The sequence below is a fragment of the Taurulus bubalis genome (genome assembly GCF_910589615.1).
Source record: "Taurulus bubalis genome assembly, chromosome: 19".
NCBI classification, from domain to species: Eukaryota; Metazoa; Chordata; class Actinopteri; order Perciformes; family Cottidae; genus Taurulus; species Taurulus bubalis.
In genome coordinates, this window is record NC_136607.1 from 10676574 (window position 1) to 10696544 (window position 19971).

Genomic DNA, 19971 nt, shown 5'->3' on the forward strand with positions numbered 1-19971 from the left:
TTACTCTAAACTCACCTTAATGCTACAGGCCAGCTCCATCAGTTTCTTTGCGTTTTCCTCAGAGCGGTACCTTTTCGGAACTGGGACACGAAAGAATTTGAGTGCACCCTCGAAATCTGTTTGGATCAGGTCGTCTTTTGATGTCTGTAGAAAAGAAGGATGGGGACACTTAAGAAACCAAATTACACAACCTGGAATAGCTCGTTCGGTTGACACATACTTCCTTTTTTTGCAACATGGAGCAGCACAATCCTCATTGATTCACAACATTTTCTGAACTATTTATGATAAATAACATGTTTATGATAAACTAGCTCAGGTCTATGAACAAGCATAAGATAAAAGTTGCTCCAAAGATTGTTTTGACGGATCTGTTTTTTTGGAGAACAACTCACAATGTGGTGACACGACACATGTGTCTGCATCTTCTCACATCTAAAGTCCTTCCCAGGTTACCTGCTGTGCCTTTCTGTTTCTACTCAGATCTGTGGTTAAGAGTGGTGTTGTTTGTGTGTGCATATATATTTGTTTGGGCTACCTTACCTTTAGCAATGCCAAGGCCACATTGAAGATCACACTGATGCCCTGAAAATAAAGACACATTTTTCATGGCATGTTAAGGAACAGTAGGTCCAAAATAAAACACGAGTTTAACTGCTAAAAAAACGAGTATGTGCACAAATGGTGCATACTGTGTAGTTTTTCTTTGTAATGCACTTATCTTAAAATATGATTTGCCAGCGTTGGACATATAATACTCAACAATGATAAAGATTCATTAAAATTAAAGAGGGATGTATAAACTACTACTACTACTACTACATTAGTGTTGCTGTTGCTGCTAATATTTGAGATTGCAGTGTCTCGTACTCTTCCCGTCCGATTATCTATCATGGCTGTCAAACTGCACAACATGTTGAAAAACTACAATCGTAACATCTCTCCACAGAGGTTCAGGATTTGGCTGACACTCCAGTCGTCTTGGCTTGCACCACCGTGCTGAAAGGTCAATCCTCCCCTTAGTCTGAGGTTGTGTGTGATCTCTGTAATTATTCAGGTGATTAATGGAGGGCATGGTTTTCACGAGATGTCGAGCTTAACACTCGGGACAAAAACTTTCTCTCAGACAATAAATGATTTCACCCATGCTCTCACGGGCTGATTTGATTGACTTTGGCCTAACAGCCAGTTTTGGAAGAGTGTTCAAACTTCACTTCAAACTTTATTATTATTTTAACTCCCGGGGGGCTTTCAGTGCTTGAATTTGAACAAATCTGTAAATCAACTTCTAGTGACAGCACATCAAGATAAACAGGATGCACTTGAGCTCAGCTTAGTGTCATAGCAAAGGGTTCCTTACAATACAGCTGTATTTCATTAAAATACTTTTTCATTGTTTACTGTTCATAAAAATAAATAAAAATGCTGTCAGTTTGAGATGCTGTGTCCATAAATGGAAAACATAAATAAATAATACATTAATTGAATTGGTGAACATTTAAAAGGAAATCTGTAACGCACCAAAATGTGCATTTGTTTATATTTTAGTTGTGTTGTGTCTTATTACAAACCTCACACAGTAGCAGATCAATGATATGGAAGACCATGTAAAGAGGGAACTTGGCTGTGAAGAGGGTGAGGAACCACTGAGAGGCATACATATGAGCCTCCAGACCCACATTCAGGAAATGGTTGTACAGGTCTGGTATATATTCCTGTTTAAGAGAGAGAAAGTAAATGAGAGACAAAGGGGGAGAACATAAACAAAGAGACATGAGCACAGAGAGGGAGAAGGAATGATTAGTGGATGTAATGAAGACAAAAGATACACACAAAAAGTTAGAAATTAGACCAATTGTATGCAAACTAACATCTTTTCAGCATTCTTAAGTGTGAACACAGTGAGGTCGACTACTGCTTTGGTTTACATAAAAGAAAACACCTCAGATCTGCAAATGAAACACACATACCTGCATGAGCCTCTCAAGTTGGAAGAACTTGCAATGCAGATCTTCAAAGTTCTGTTTGAAAAGGTCCCTGAGCCCGTAATCAAACATGATCTTGACCAGCACGCTGAAAGCTTGCTCCTCTGGCATCTGAAGAGGACGGCCCAGAGATTTAGTAATTGCCTCCACAGGTTTCAGGTGAGGCTAATGAGACGATGCCTTTACTTCACAGCTTTCCCATATACCACTACCTGAACTTGTTAAGTAACTCCTTGTGATGCTGCTATCTAGATATCTCTCTTTTCAGCTTCTAAAAATACATGTACATTGTATGTCCACTAGGTGGCAGTGTTGACATGTCCCTGAACTACAGGAATTCTTAAAGGGAAGCCACTCCAGCTTGGCAAATGAACATGAACACATTAAATGTTATGTATAAGAAATATAACAGATACCACCTCACATCTGAAATCTTTCTCAAACTGTTTCGGTGCAGTAACAGTACATCATGCATATCACATCCTACAGTGACTATATTACAACAAAAAGTCTCTTAAGACATTCAAAAACAGCCAAGTCACTCCTACAGCACTGCAGAATATCAAAAGGATACAGATGTAAAAAAAAAAAAGAAACAAGAAACAGTTGGACACTGCTGATGGTGAACTCACGTGCAGCAGCAGCACAGCAGCCAGGAAGGATTGTCCCTGGCAGTAGCCAATCTCCTCATCGTAAACAGAGTAAGCCTGAAGGAGAGGAAAAAGGCAAACAGGCACGCAGTTAATGAATAAGTTGCACAGTGAATAAAAAAAATGTACGTGGGTAGTTAAATGATGATCAAATCTTTTTTTGGGGTTTGTATTATGGCGTGGTGCTTGTCCAGCGACTGTATAATAATTTTGCAACTACAGCCTGTTGCTGATCCAAACCTTGATTTTTAGAGGTACATTAAACAGTATTTATAATTTCAACACAGATTCAAATGATGAAATATAATGTGCAGAGAGAAGAGCAGCCAAAGTTGAAGACCAAAGTATTTTTCCTAAGGAGTTGGCAAACCAGCCCAGGGAAAAATCTGTGTCTGTAAATACTGAACTTTTATTTGACAGGTGGTGAGAGTTATGGCTTCAGCTACACTGGGAGCTTAACACAGCTTTAAATAAAGCGAAACGCATAAAAGAACAGTTGAGAAATTACACCCACCCACTATCATATCAATCAAATATATAATGTATAAATATTTAGCTTTTTTACTCGCAGACGTGTGGCTCCAGAGTACTTGAATTATATTGTACAAGCTATTGATAGTTGTTTTTATTCCTTTTTTGAAAATATAAAGTTGTTGAAAGGTTTGCACTGTGAGCCAAATGTCTTCAAGCTCCCTTCACAATTGAATGGCAGTCAAACAAGACATACATGAGGGAAGGATCTGGAGTGAGGGACAGAGAAAAAGAAGACTGTGAAAAAGACAAACAGAAAGGAAAGGATGAAGAAAAGGAAAGGGGAGGGTTGGAGAGAGATGTTGGGTTGAGGAATTGGAGTAAGTATGAAGGGAGGGAGCAAGGGACAGCATTTGGAAAAGGGCTGGAGTGGCCTACTGAGCTAGAAACACAAATAATTCAAGTTCAAGTAAAACAGACAAAGTGTGGATCAATCCACACACAGAGGAAAGGGAGGGCCCGCTGAATTATTCAAACACACCTGAGGAGGTGCTTGTCTGGGGAAGAGATGGATGCCCTCACCGGAGTTATACATAATGAATGAAAACAATGAACAATTTACAGCTAAACCGTTCATGTGGGATTATGGAACTATAGGTTGAAACATGTATGTGCCTCAGCTGCATATTATGCACACGATCTCATATGATCACATGAGAAAGAAAGCAGCAGCACTTCACCATTACGCCAACGTGTGAGAGTCAGCTGTTCAGCTGGATCGGTTATGTTAGAGTCGTGTGTGTGTGTGTGTGTGTGTGTGTGTGTGTGTTCTATTAGAAACTTGTGCAGTATTTGTAGGCAGGCAGTGGCTGTTATGAACTCGCTGAACCACCCAGAAACAGTTCAGTTAATTAATAAGCGATTCCCTTTATCTCTCACAACTTTCACCACTGCTCTGAAAACTTTGTTACATGACCTCCTGTAAAGCAAGTCATTTACACAATAATTATGCTGTATAATAGGGGAACATGCGATTCTCTTTGCCGTGCAGAATGCTATAGTTGGTTCGAACAATGAACCTTAGTGCTAATAAAAAGAACAATTGTTAGTTATTATAATAAATCCCAAGAAGACAGAAGTTGTCCTGTATTAATTAATTAGTTCTTCACTTTGAAGAATGGGGTTGTAAGAATGTGTTTTCATGTTTACATAAACAATAACACAAATAAAACATATTTTACAGACACATTTTCAGCTGCATTTTTGTATTGTGTAGGGATTTTAACTTTATGCAAATTTATCAAGATAAAAGTTGCAAAGCAACTGCCTGAAAAATCCTTACTGTATGTGGATCAGAGTGGACACCAGGGAAGCAAGTAATAGCTTTATCGAATTATTCATTTTTTTCTATTTAAGGGTGGCTCCAAAATGCCTTCTGTTGGCGTTAAAACTGTAATGCAAACACACTCTTGCATGTGTGTATCTCTCACCTTGCAGATCTTGTAGAGGGAGTCTTGTCCATCTCCTCCGGTGTCTTTGAAGTAGTCATGAGCCGGGAATGTCCTGTTAATGTCCCTGGTAATGGCACTGTCTTGAGGGGACTCCTAATAATGAGACAAAAGAGGGGGAGGTGGTGGGGGACAACAAAAAGGTCATGGTGAATGAAAAAAAGTGAAAAAGGTGTGAGATTCAGTCACAGAAGCATCCACAAGCAGTTGTATTAGACAACTGCGAGCAGCGGTCAGTGTCCCTCAGCATGTGGTGGCAACACGCTGCTGAGATCCACAGTACGGGTCAAGATGAATTACTGGCAACACAGTGTGTTCTCTACAGTACAAACTGTCCATCTCTCTCCATCTTTTTCTGTCTTTTTCTTTCTATTTTTAGTCAGTGTAATTGTTCGGTTGCCAAAGCTTACTACTAATAATAGTTACTAACATAAAAACACAGTTCTGACAAACTGCAACAAAACAACATTAAAAGAAATCGGACCAAAGACATCATGTACCACAAACACAGAGAATCAGTACTGAGAATATATCTGATACATTGCCCTACTTCAGAATGATATCAACAAGGAGGTCATATGATAAAACAAGACACAGAAACTGAAATACTGTTCTGTAAAACACCGGGCTGATAAGAGGCTTCCATCGTCACACCTTCTACCGACACCACAATAAAATGAGTGGATCAGCGAGGCCTTTGTGTAAAAATGTATACACCAGAAAGAAAATATGAAAAAAGGAAAATAGCTATCAGCACTACAACTATAGAGGTCATGGGTGGTGTTTTGTACTTTTCCCCACAAAAACTGGTGTGATCTTATTTGGGCTGAGTGGTGCCACAGGCTGGAAAAAGAACAAGACTAAGAGTATATAACTATGCTAGCAGCTCTGTGAGACAGCAATATTTTAACCCAAATGCTAACATGCTAATGCTAAGCAAGTGTAAGCTGGTTATCACTAAATACAAAGTACAGATGAGCATGGCAGGTATGCCATTAGTTGTATAGGCATTACATCATAAACTAAAGAACTAGAAATATTTGACCCAATAATGGCAATAGAAGAAAGTTTTTTTACAAAATGACTTCATTATCCACCCAGTAATGGTTGAGATATTTCAGTGTTGACCGAAGTTGGGGACCGACCAATCGACATAGCCATCCATAGAGTTAAGCAGCGAGGACGAAGGACACAAGGTCAGAAGAAACAGTTCATGGTCAGGATACACTGATGCAAGTAAAGACGCATGACCACGACCCCAACTGCATACAGTAGTACACAAACAAGACATGGTGCAACATGCTGGGATATCCCTCCACTGTGATGACAGCCACATGGCAGAACATAGGGGAAATACAACACACACACACACACACACACACACACACACACACACACACACACACACACACACACACACACACACACACACACACGTAACTACTCTATCAGCAAAGATTAATCACCTCTCATTTTATTATTATTTGGAACTAAAAGCCTCTAAATAAGTAATGTTACTCCAAGACACCCTGGCCATTACATGACAAATTAAATACACATTTTAAAATATCTTCACAGTACTTGAAGTGGCTCTGAAGTTGACACTGCATGTTGTGTAATTGAATACAAAGATGGGGCATTCATTTCATTTTGTAAATTGTATCCGTTATGGCATTCTTTGTTTCTCCTGGTGCTGTGACCGTGCTTTCAGGCCATCAGTGAATAATGAGACAGGCAGCAAGAGCAAAGAAAGGTTTCCATTCGTCAGCAGTGAGTAACAATAATGCCTCACCAAGTTCATGTGAAAGAAGCAAATTAATGTGACTCCTTTGATCCATGTAGGAAAATGTTCCACTCCACATTGGGATGTTAGAAAGTACTCCTTGAGTTTGTCAACGTCCTGGGCCTTGCTCAATGGCACCTTTTGCAGGATTACCATCAATTCCTCGAGGGCTTCAAATCCCAACTAAGAAACCCATCCTGCTACACCATGGCCTAATTGGATGCAAGATAAAACTGAAATCCTTGAATTTAAATCAATCTTGTTCTCTTTGTAGCCAATTATACCTTATTATTCGCTGTTACTATACCCACCATGTCCTTCCCTCTTTTTTTTTTCAACGGGTTCTATTCCAGTTTCCACAGAGGAAGGTCAAACCAAAATAATATAAGAAGAAATGCAGGAAGAAAGGAATACTAAAACAAAGTGAAGTAATGGGGATCAGAGAACCAACAGCAGGGGGCTATTTTATAAGTCCATTACACAACTCCCACCACACTCTGTAAGTCATAGTTACTGTGTGTGTGTGTGTGTGTGTGTGTGTGTGTGTGTGTGTGTGTGTGTGTGTGTGTGTGTGTGTGTTAAGATTAACTAGATATGCTTAGGGAAGTTTGAGTAATGATGATTGTGAGAGTAACAGTTCCTCTGAGGTTATATGGTTTGTTGTATTTACGGTTTTATACCAATCATTGATCTGAGATCTATGTTAAATATATATATATATTTTAAACACCCAAATCTGTCCAATGCTTCTATGGGGAGTCCTACAACACACACTTTGTACAAGTCTAATTTACAAACTTATCTTTGCCATTAATTACTGTAAACTGTTTTGGACTTTTGATCAAACAAAACAAGACATCGCTTTGGGCGCTGTGAAGTAGTGAGAGGCACTTTTGTAATATATGTTGACATTTCATAGACCAAATGATACATAAAAAACTGACAGATTAAGGGCTTCAGTAAACAGCACATCACCATAGTTCAACTGAGGTGAACACAAGCGCCCCAGAAATCTTGATCCTGAAATTGGTATTGATGCATTTCAGAGCTAAGGGGCGGGGCTTCTGCGACCTGTGTGAAGGGCCCATTACACAGGGCTAGTCTCTCAGTGAATGATAAGGATCCATGTTTATACAAGCACCACTTAGCCATACTTATCTGAAGTGCTGAGAGCATGTACAAAGGCCTCTGACATAATAGCCAATTAGCTTCCTTTCTGTCTGTCTGTCTTTTCAGTCAGAGTGAGCATTGGAATGAGGGTAGCGTGAGAGGGGACAGAAAACATATCCAGTGTCTCATGGTAGGGCACAAAGTGTGAGCGCTGGTTCAAGCAATTAAGAGCGAGACAAAGAGAGAGAAGAGGCAGTAAAATGATAAGGCTATAAAAATGATAAAGTCTGCTTTACAAAGAGCTGTGCCAGTGGTCAGCTTGGATAATATATATATATATATATATATATATATATATATATATATATATATATATATATATATATATATATATATATATTAATAAACATAAGCAATAGCATAAAGACTGGGAGCAGGGGGAACAGAACAGATAGCCTGTGTCAAGCGCAAAAAGATGCCTGCGCTACCTTCACGAACGCAAAGTTGTCTCTGCAGCTGGAAGTCACTGGGATCTGCATATTAGGGAGCTTTAAAGCTGCTGGCAGACTTACGTTTGAAGTTGAAATAACTGGGCTAGCTTCCCCCCCCCTCCTTTATGCTATGCTAGGCTAATTGATCGAGTCCATATGTGTCACTTTCAGCAAGGCGTCACATCTTTGAGAAGGCCTACTACACAGATCCAACCAAATAAACATATATTTATAAAAAGATATTTAATAAATATACATATATATTAAAAAAAACATTCCGGACTTTCAGCAAAATCACTGCTGATCATTAATACTTTCTCAAGCATTGTCTTACTGCACAAACTTGCTTACTGGCACACCTTACGGTAAAATTGAAAACTGTAATAAGAATGTTGATAAAACCATATGAGACGTAATGGTCATTGCAAAGGAGATGTTTTATGACAGGACACAGATCTTACGAGCCATGAGTCTAAATAAGTTCCTGCTTCTTTCATTCAACAGCAACTATGGTGACAGATATGAAACCAACTGCAACAGCTACTTTTGTCTAAACGGTCTGAACTAAGACTAAAATTGAAATAATGAATGGGTCGATGCTGTGTCTACCGTCAGTGACGAGTAACTGCCAGAGCATCACTGTCGGGAAATAAAAGAGCATCTTTAAACTGAATGGAAGTCAAGAAACAAAACCTTTTCTTCTTGTAAACAAAGAATAAAAACTGTTCACTGGGGACAGAGGTACAGAGTGTGTGTGTGATTGTGTGTCTGAAGCTAGGAATAAAGTACCGGAGTAGGGCTTCCGTGGGAAGGCTGAGTAGCTAGCCTTCTATTGTTTATGTCCCTGATTTTCTCTGACTCAACACAATAGCTGACATGTCATTCTGTTATTCTTTCTCTGCTCCAAAAGGACTCGGAGATGCCGAGAGAACACAGGGTGATACTTATCAAGCTTGAGACAAACCGGGATACCCAAACCAAAACAACCCTCATTGCTTACCTTTGAATATATTAATGGATTCATATTTAATTTGAAAGCTTTGTAAATAATTCGTAGAGCCTTGACAGATCCTTCCATCTCTAAGAATTGTAATGTTGTACTTCCTTTACTAACAAATAAAATCATAAATAGTTAAAATCAGTGATTTGTTCAGTCTTTTCTGTACAATAATGTGTAATGGACAGAGCACATGCTCAAGCTAGCCGTAGCGCTGTTTCTTCATCTTAGCGTCAACCATCATTAAATCGTAATCATCTGTCTCATGCCCTACTTTTTGTGCCATTTGTGCACTGGTAAGCAGCTTCAGCACAAGGAGAGCAGCAAAATGTGTATCTGACGAGGACCGAGATGACAGAGAGGAGCATAATTTAGTGGTGAATACTTGAAGACATTACACCTGCAGGACGGGGGACAAACTGATGGTACAATAAATTGTTTCCACCACGCCTGTGTTTGTAGCATGGTAACAATTAGCACAAGGGCATTTGAATACATTGAGATAACGTTACATTTATTTGCTCAGTACAGATACACAACATGAACATGTTTGAATACCATATAGGCTTTTCACCTACAAAGCATTGTGTAATGAAATAAAATGTGAAAGGAAATCACAGAGACTCACTTTCATGACAGCAAGATCAGCCTTTTGCGTTACCCAAACGATCTCCAACTATAAACGCATACATCTTACAAAACCTCATCACAAATTCAACACCCCTGACGTATGAAATACGTCTTCTCATGATCTATACAGTAATATCTATACAGTGGCTTCATTTTCTCAATCCGACATTTACAGATGCCCCATTGTTGACTGAGCCATTTCCAGCATTCATTGTGGACAAAATCACATGCAGAGATAAACTCTCATTTCTACTCCAAAGTTCTATAACAGTGGCAAGTCTCGTATGAATTGGATAATAATCTGTTCCTCAGAAAGAGCAGGGTCATAAATCAGTCATTAGAGGGGGTCTGGTGTGGTTTATCTAGACTAGAGCCTTACGAAAAACAAAGATCTAAAACAGATAAGAAAATACCGTTCCGTGTGTGTGCGTGCGTGTGCGTGTGTGCGTGTGTGTGTGCAGTAAGATTAACTAGATATGCTTAGGGAAATTTGAGTAATGATGATTGTGAGAGTAACAGTTCCTCTGAGGTTATATGGTTACGGTTTTATACCAATCATTGATCTGAGATCTATGTGCGTGTACCACAAGAGTGAGCCAATAGCCAACCAATATTCAGTTGCCGTAAAATAACTTTGTATTGTTTTTTTCTGAACGGAGAACAATATGTTCAAGATAAAAATGTTCGCCTTAAAATAAAATCTCATAGGTTATTTTTTATTATAAGGCCTCAATCACACTTATCAGTCACGTGTTGTGTATCTGAATACAATCCAGATACAGTTTCTACAAACTTAATATTTACATTGGTCCACATATACAGTATGCTACAGAAGGACTATGCCTGTTCCCAAGACGGACGCACATCTGGGTCGCCCCACTTCTGAGAATGGTGATGCAACTAAAGCGCTTTTCATACGCAAACGATGCCGGAAGAGGAAGCAACAGCCACCGTGTAATGTTTGATTACTTGTAAAGGACTTATAATGACATGTGCGTCATAGAAGGAAGTTAGGAACCATTGCAAATTGTATATTTTCATACCTGAAAAACCCTATCTGCATATAGCCTTCCAGTTGGTAACTCATTTTTAGAGACAAACATTTTAGTAGTATGCAGTACCTCACTCGTATTTGTGCCCCATCAGCAATCACTTTCCTCTCTCATGGCAGGAGACTGCATTTAACCTCCAGATAGATTTCTAAACCGGCCACCGTGTCCATATTCTCTTGTTCTTTCTTGTCCTTTCTAATCCTATCCAACATGGCACTGCACCTCGACACAACCACCACCAGAGTGTTATTCCTCTGAGAACATCTTTCCTTAAATTCAAAAAGTTATCTATTAGTAGAGACAGCTTAACAGAAAATGGCCAAGAAAAATATAATGCACCTTCATAGATAATCATTTCAATAGGAACGCATGCTATTAAATCTAATTAGAGTTCAGAACTTTTCACAAGAGAGTAGACAGAAACTAAGTCATTTTACAAAAATTCAATTTCTGTAGCAACGCACAGACATTCAATATGCCATTTCTGTAAATGTCATTTCTGAACGAAAGATGGTACAAATAGGAGCAATACCACAGACAACAGCCAAAATGAATAAAGACAACATGTAACTCTACCACCATTGTACATCCTACTCACATACACTAACGAAATACAGTCAAGGGAAGTGTGCAGCTAACAAAGCAATGAAAATCTGTTAGCACCCTCGCTAGAATACCATAAACACATTCTGTGAATGGTCGCATCCTAATACACCCACTCATGCACACACAAACAAATAAATTAGAAGGCAAAAAATAACAGGTTTGAATTGTTTAAAGTGTAGCTGAATTACCAGTGTAAGTGTGGAATCAAGGCTGGCTAATGTACAGATCCAGTCTGTGCCGCTCCCTCTAAAAACAGTCGTGGGTCATTGAATTAAGCCCTCCAGAAATGTAAGGGAAATACTTTCCCCAATAATTCATGTTCATTTGTATATCAAGGCAACAATATATCACTATATACTGAGAAACAGTCATTTTCATGCACACAAGGCATCGCTGTGCCAATACAGTGGACCTACACCAACCATTCGCATTTCGCTAAATCACCTTATATATTAGATTGTATGAAAAAATATATATAATCCAAGAATGTCTGTTTAACTTTCTTTGGTAAATTAGAATAAAACACAGTTAGTTTATCTGCACCTAAATAAACTGTGACATGAGGGTCCATGGTTCAAAATAGTGATAATGTTTCACACCTTTTGAGCCAAGTGAAACAGTATGTACACTTGGATTAATTTCAGCTTATTGTTGATCTTGATAAATATGTATTAAATATCAAGTTAAGCTTGAAAGGAACTCACAAAACTACTCATGGGGACAAATGGACAACACGTGCTCGCACAAAGCTGCTCACATACACACTCATGCTGAGGGCCAGTCTTCCTCATGGTACAGAAGTTAGAGTTTAACCAGAGGGGCTATTTGTCTGCTCTGTTTACATATGATCCACCTGTGTTGCTGTGTGAGTGTGTGTGTGAGTGTGTGTATATATACACTAGTCCCTGAATGCAGGCACAATAATGCAGTCACAGCACAAGACACCTGGAGTACTGCCCAGTCATTTGGTTAAGTGCAACTGAGAAACATCTAAAAAGAACTTCAAACTGAACTGAACAGAGCAGCCAGATTAGTTTTTCATTGTTCTTGCTGTGCTAATGTGTGGGTCGCATAAACGATTATCATCGCTAACTGTGGAGGCTAAATTAAAATCTAGTCCATTGTTGTTTATGCACAATGTTATTTGAAAAAGAAGAACAAACACTTTTCTTCTTCTGGAACTAATTCTGCTTGGAATTTGCTCCCCACCACATCAGACGGAACAAAAGGAGATTTTATTTCAAAAAGTCTATAAAACAAAAAATTATGTTATTTTGGTTGGTTTTAGAATCCTTTTGATTATAATACTTTTCGTTTTACCATCATTATTTTAGTTTCCGTGTATTAGTGACTATTTTGTTTTTGTGTCCATGTAAGCCACAGCCTGTCACACATCATGATGTCACACATCAACCATTGTTTGTTTTATAAGCAGAGCTGTTTCACTTATGTCCTGATAGTCAAATTTGGCTTGTTTTTTTTTGTTTTTGTTTTTTTGTGGACCCCAGGAAGACAAGCAACCCATTTGTGGAAGATAATGCGGTTCCAAATAAAGACATAAAAGACACATAGGTTTGTAACCCGATAATTAGTTGCAAGAATATGTAATTATAGAATATTCCCAATTGCATGTTTAAGACTGCTCATTAGACTATTCCTCTCAGCCAAACCCAAAGACAGTTCAAGAGTCTTAAAAAAAAAAAAAAAACACACTGATAATGATCGACACTTAGTGTAAAATAAATAATTTATAAATACATCCTTTCTTGGTCTTGCTTCACCTTGGACAGTTATGAAATACATTTAGTTATATAATGAAAATGTGTGAACCCACAACTTAAATACATACCATCAATCGGAAAATAATAATATAACAATCTGAATGTAAAAGTTGATGAATGGCTTGACAAACCATCATCAGTTTAGTCAATGCAAATCCCATTAAAAAAATGAAATGTACTGGGTCTAGACTTAGATCATTTCTTTTTGACTGACTAAGCTCAATCAATCAGTCAACAACAAGAGGCACAACAAATACACAACACACAAACACATTGTTGCATCACTTTAAGTATTCAGATACTGAGAGGGTAAGAGCAAGAAACAACATATTCAAAGAACTTGCTATTGGCAGTTCACCTCAGCACCACATTAATAAAACACAGCAGTGAACTCGTGTTCCGTTTGAACCCGTCCTGATTATGTGGCAACAAAGGTCACATTGTTTAACGTTCAGCTTTGTAGAACACTTTTCTTGTAACGTTTTGCCAAAATAACTTAAGGATTGAATGGACATCCCATTAAAGAAAACTTGCAAATGTTCAACCAGACACCTCTTTGCTCCTCCTTCACGTAAGTATGCTTGGTTTTCTTGACCATTTTAAAAACACCTTGCAAGGCTTTATGTCTTTTGTCATTCAGTGCTTTGCTCTCGACTCCTTTTCTCTGTCTTTGCCAGCTGTGGAGTGTGACGAGAGGAGGCCTGTGTAACCTCCAAATGCGACATAAACAGCAGTGGCAGATCAACGCCTCCTTCGACCTCTTTACAGTACATTTAAGCTTAAAAGAGGACACATTTTACAGCAAATCACATCCGGCATCTTTTAACAAGTTCAAATGCTAATTTGGCACAAGGGTTTCCTCTTTGTGTGCTCTACACATGACATGTTGTGCCAATTCCTATTTCCCCATCACCGAATCCATAGACCGGCCCTCCACATCCTTTTTCAACAGAACCAGCAAAAGCCTTTTTGGTGCTCCGGACTCCAAAGCCGCTGCCACTGCGCTGTAAACAGAAGGAGCAGAGGCGCTTGAGGCCCTTCCTGAAGGCAGAGTTGGAGAGGCTGTAGATGAGACAGTTACAGAAGCTGTTGCTGATGGCGAGCCATGTGGTTAGGAATGAGGCTGCAGGGTGGTGGTAGATCCCACCGCTCTCCAACAGAAAGTAGAGGATGTAGGGCAACCAGAGGATATAAAACACGCTCGTAATGCGGAACAGTACCATGGCGTATCGCTTGTCTGGGTATGTTGATGTGGGCTGCTGATATTGTGGTTGGGATTTTTGTGGCTGGGACAACTGCCCTTGCTCTACTGCACTGCTGTCCTTGACAGCGGATCCCACGGTCAATCCTGGGCCCTGCAATTGTTGGGGCCGGTAACGAGCGCGGCGCTCGCTGATCTCGCGGGTGTGCTGTCTGCAGATCTTGAAGATGTTGACGTAGGTGAAGCAAACCGTGAGGGCGGCCGGGGCGTAGAGCAGCGCGACTATAAAGGTCGTGAACGCCGGACTAGTCCTCCACTCAACCGCGCACCACTCCACCACATCCCCGTGGTAACCAGGTTTCCCCCACCCGAGAAAAGACGGGAGGAACACCAGAGCAGAGTAGAACCATATTAGAACGATGCAGCATCGCACTCGACACGGCGTCACAAAGGAGGCATAAGTCAGGGGTCGTGTGATGGCAATGTAGCGATCCACACTCACACACGCCAACGACACCATCGAAACTGATTTCAAAACGGACACCATGTACCCAAACACCTGGCAGGTGAGTTTGGGGTCGAGACCCTGGAGGTGATGGAGGAGGGACAGGGAGGGGAACAGGCAGCTGACCCCCACCAGCAGATCAGCGTACGCCATAGTCTGGATGAAAGCACTGGTGGTGTGCTGGCTAAGCAAGGGGGCACAGTGAAACACAAAGATCACCACCAGGTTACCAGAAATAATGAGAACAGTGAGAAGACATATGATAGAGACTTCAAGGAGGCAGGTGGTGAAGATTTGGGAATAGCCTATCGCAAGTAAGCAGAAGGGAGCGGATATGTTGGACGGGTCAGCAGAGTTTTGGTTCAGTGGATCCAGGGAGGAATTCATCATCTTGGGCAGGAATACGTGTCTCAGGGGCCCTTCCAGAATACGGTGATCCAAAGAACCCACTACTTTGACAGGGAACTGGCTGGTTCTGAATGTAGCTGTATGGTTTCAGTCCAAACTAAAAGCTCCATGCTGCAGTTCCACGATGAGTCCGCTGCCATCTGCCATTTCAAATGCAGGAGGGATGAAAAGGACAGAGAAAGGTGAGAAGCCCCCAGGGCTTATCAAACGATGCAGGCGGTTGTGGTTTTACACGAATATTCAAAAGCACCACGGTAAAAACAAACAAAAACACACAAAAAGAAATGTGTATTCCTTCTCGTCTTTCCAGTTAAGCAAACTTCCTCGCTGAAGGCAAAAAAGAAAAGAAAAAAAAGAATGAAATGTGACTTTGTTGAAAGGAATTCCAGTCCAATCTATGCTTGAAATGCGTCCGCTCCCTATAAAGTCAAAGATGTCTTCAACATCTGCTGCAGCTGCAGAAAGCACAGATTGAAGCTCTTTTATCTGTCTATAATCCACAGAGTCACAGCTTTCAGCAAAAAGACATTACTGTGTAATGTGCTGTATACATGAATTACGGGAAGGAGACATTAAGCTTAATATCTCCTTTTTATTCGACTTCTCTCTTCTGTTTCTTCTTCTTCCTCCTGTTTCTTGCCTCTTTTCACCACCAATGTCCGCTTGCTCTTGTCTCAGTTTGTGTCTGGTCCTTCGCAGTAAGATCACAGCAGACTGCCGTGAGCGGAGAGGATGAAGGCAGTGCGCAGGGTGACTGATATTTTAAAAAATGTACACACACACACACACACACACACACACACACACACACACACATACAATCACACCTCAGCTGTTATTTCTATACAGAGGAGTAGCAGCAACTATGTCTGGACTAGAAATGAGGTAGGCAGGCATACCGATGCTGGGAGAAACCCCCCCGTGTTCATTTATCCTCCTTTGCTGTCTCGCTGTCTCTCTCTCTCACTCTCACTCTGCTCCTCTCTCTACAGAAACAGTGGCATTGAGGCCCCTCCCCTTCCCTGTGGCTCCAACCAATAATAAACTGTAAGGGCACGAAGCTTGCCTCCTTCCCCCACCCTCTCACCCCTTCCTGTTTTGTTTTTTTCTGGCAGTGTTTCTCATAATCACCCCAACATTCAAACACACTCTTTCACACTGTTAAAATGAGTAACATTCAATGTTCAGTGCTCTTTTGACTGTCCGCATCTCTGCAGCCTCACCTCATTCCAAAAAGACAGGTCATTTTGAGCAGTAAGTATGAACATTGTCTTCTACAGAGCAGTAAAGCTTAAGTTATTGTATTTGCTTGCAGGACGACAAAAACTACATGCCTGGGTGCAGTTTTCGGGAACTATTTATATTATGAATCTAATTGTAAACCAAGGACATACAGTACAAGACAGCGGGTGCCCCTATAGCGCTGTGTATCTTGTGATGTTGACTCCCTTACAGACAGTATTCACTTAGTGCTGCACAAAGGTTATATAAGCTCTTATGTGTGCGAGTTTAAATTCTCTGCAAATAAAAAGCACAGAGACAGACTGTTCAAAGTCTTGTTATTTAAAAGATACTTCTTTTTTTAAAGAAAGAATCCATTAGGTTGAATGTGTTACATTTTCTCTACTACTGCCATAATTGGCTCTATAATATTTTTTCCAGGCCGGTACTATATTGTACACTGAAACAAACTTAATGTGCTAAATTCAATTTAACTACTTTACTCATGTTCATATTTGTAAACTATCAATAATAAACAGCAGCAACATAAAAGCTTAAGAGACTGAGAGACAGATTTAAACACATGAAAGCACAGCGCAAGTAATTTAATTTGCGCACACAGCCTGTGTGTAATTACCATCTGATTCACTGACGCATCAAGTAATTATGCAATTAGTAACTCGGTCCGCCTTCAAGGTGCAAACTCCACGTGAAGGAGACATTGAAAGTTGCAATTCAATGGTTCAGCAAGTTAAGAGATGTTAACTATTAAAAAAAACTTTGAGATGCTAAAATTATTAATTTCTAAGGCCAATTTAAGTCTAACTGAGAAATGAATTGCTTTAGAATATATCTATAGTATACGGTTTGAATGGTTATATAGCAGAAAGAACCTCTATAAAAAAGGAAGCCATAAAACTACATAACAAAATGTGCAATATAAATATGCTATTGCCATAGTGCATTAGTTAAATTAAAGTTTAATGAACTCACAACCTAAACAATAACAAAGAGAGTTCATTATTAATACCGGTAAAAAATTCCCTGCAATGCCTTAAATAGATTGAAAAAACATCACACTCAAAAGTAAGCACATGCTCACACACAGTACGCCTTTTACAACATAAACCTAAAACAATGGTACTTATGTATCATTACACAAATGGTTTCCCCGAGGGTCTTTTTAGATATATAAGTGTGTTTCTGTTGTTTTCTGCGTAATTTTACAACACACAAAATGTGTGCATCCGTCTCTGAAAGAGCGAGAGAGAGAGAGTGTGCCTGTGCCTCCACTTAGCATGAGAGTTATTTTGACACAGTCAGCTATACCCAGGTAGCATGACCTCTTCAGACATCTTTTAAATCGCCCTCATGGCAACATCAACAGAAAGCTTTTTATTGTAGGGCTCCGAGCGACTCAGTTGAACTCTTTTTCCTTCAGTTTTCTTAATCAGGTTATCCCTAGCAAGTCTCCTTCAGCCCTTCTGTAAAGAGCTTACTGAATTTGTGCCGAAATAATCAACAACTCAGTTATTTTTAGAACATATGATGTGCTGATTCCATTTAATTACTCAGCATCCTGTACTAAAATTAAAACTGCAGTGGGCAGTAATCACCATCATAGTTAGTGCTGCTACATCCTCATCCTGATGGGTTTCTGAAGACTGCAGAGTGTGTCCCGTGCAGGGCAATTTGGTGTAGCGTGATGGAGACAAACACAAGCCTGCACCTTTCTCCCCCACAATCCAGACACACTCCCATGCTTTCACGCACCTCCTCTGCCCACTACACGAGGAGCTAAAAATAGATGACAGTACGATGAAAAGAGTGGGAAGAGGAAGAGGAGAATAGGATGAGGGAGGGACTCAAAGATAACATTGCGCTCATCAAAGGGGATAGGAGGAGGTGGAGGAAAGAAAGACAAACAATGCTGCAAGAACAAATCAGCAAGAAGAAAGGAGAGTTGCGAGAATGAGGAAGAGGAAAGAGCGTGATGTACTGTCATCTGGTTTCCAGGCTGAGCACAATTTATTCCCGTTAACACCCTCCATCCACCACCACCCAGCTGGTGGCTCATAATCCTGATAATTCTGATCGTTTTTATATAATCTAGTGCAGTGCCAGTTCAAAACATGCCTGCTCAGAAAGGGCTGAATGCTTGGCCTTTGGTGGTTCTCGATGTCATGTTTGTACAAACAACTTCACACTTGACTCTGCGCTTTCTTTGGTCCTGAGCAATACACGCGCCATTCAAGGTTAATAATAACTGTGAAATACCCTTGGGTTCACAGGAAAAAAACACCAGGGTACCACTGTACCGTTAGCCAACTGGCTGGGGCCCCAAATAAAACGGTAGAGCAGCCCTCTTCTTTTACCACTGCTAATACCAACATTCCCAGTAAGAAAAAAGGTGAAGAAAAAAAAACAAAAAAAAACAAGGTAATTTAAAAAAAAAAAAGGCTTTCTTGTAAACTAGAACATGGATTGAATTAGTGGAGGTGTTTTGCTGGCGGTAACGTGACTTGTGTTATAAGTTAGTTACACTGAAGATACTGTATACAGTCTTACACACAAGTCAAGGCTTACTCACGGTCACACTGAAATACACTCCGGTTCAACATACTGGACTCCGTCTACAGAGCCCTGAAGCCCCCTCTGCTGAACAGAGCGCTGCGCACTTTAAACAAAAGTGTGTCTAATTAGATACAAAAATACTGTGCCAACTTTTGTCAGCAGGATAGAAATAAAAATAACTGGCCAACTGATGTCCTATCTGAGGTTTTTATTCAACTTAGAATTGCCTTGTAGGAAATTAATATAATTCCTAAGACCTGGACTGTTAATACACCAGAATTAATATCTGAGACAAACTAAAGTTTGTCTTTGTGGTCGCTATAGTGAGCTTAGAGCGAGTACACAAATACCAACATCAGGCGAGGGTGGTGAGAGTAGTTACACAGTCACAGACACAACATTAATATAATAAGATACACAAGATTCCAGCCTGTTCCCAATCCAATGCAAAACAATATTCTTTCTTCCGGCATTAACTGTGTGTGTTCCACTGTGGGAAACTGGCTTCAAAGCAGGATACAAAAACATCTAAAAGTATTTTCCTTTCAGCTGAAGTCTGAAAGCAATACACAACAGCAATACACACCGAAACCTATGAGACAGAATGACAAGCCACACAGTCACACAGAAAAAGAAAAAGAGCAGACACGGTGAATAAAACAAGACAACAGGAGAGGAGTGGGAAAGAGGCAAGAAGACAGTGGGACAAAAAAAAACAACACAAATGAGCAGGCAGACAGAGAGAGACAGGTACACACACAAGTTGACAGGCGCATAAACAGGTCTAGGTAGAAGTCAGAGAGAGTCAGAGTCAGGCGTACGCAAATACAAACGATTATAAAGACGGACAGGTAGGCAGAGAGGCAGGCATACGGGTCATTATGTGGGTCAGACAGAGACAGGCGGGCAGACAGATATATATGAGCGCTTGTTTTGCTCTCTGCTGCAGTAGGTCTGGGGACCAGGCCTGTGTTTATCCGATCACATCATGTCTACAC

At 40.2% G+C, this 19971-nt stretch overlaps 2 protein-coding genes across 6 annotated transcripts in view; both read right to left on the reverse strand.

The window, feature by feature from the left end:
• Window positions 1-19971, reverse strand: part of rabgap1 (RAB GTPase activating protein 1) — a gene marked incomplete at its 5' end in the record, with an annotated part of 50392 nt that overhangs the window by 12585 nt on the left and 17836 nt on the right. For all 5 annotated transcript variants that reach the window (XM_079235603.1, XM_079235607.1, XM_079235606.1 and 2 more), the window contains 6 exons: window positions 16-144; window positions 544-585; window positions 1572-1715; window positions 1971-2096; window positions 2618-2692; window positions 4597-4710. In XM_079235603.1, coding sequence (XP_079091729.1) covers window positions 16-144; window positions 544-585; window positions 1572-1715; window positions 1971-2096; window positions 2618-2692; window positions 4597-4710 — 630 coding nt within the window. The remainder of the gene's footprint in view (window positions 1-15; window positions 145-543; window positions 586-1571; window positions 1716-1970; window positions 2097-2617; window positions 2693-4596; window positions 4711-19971) is intronic.
• On the reverse strand, window positions 13937-15160 carry LOC306751935 (putative G-protein coupled receptor 21; the record flags this gene model as incomplete). Its single annotated transcript, XM_079235608.1, has 1 exon — window positions 13937-15160. One exon carries the CDS (start codon window positions 15158-15160, stop codon window positions 13937-13939), a length of 1224 nt encoding a protein of 407 aa, XP_079091734.1.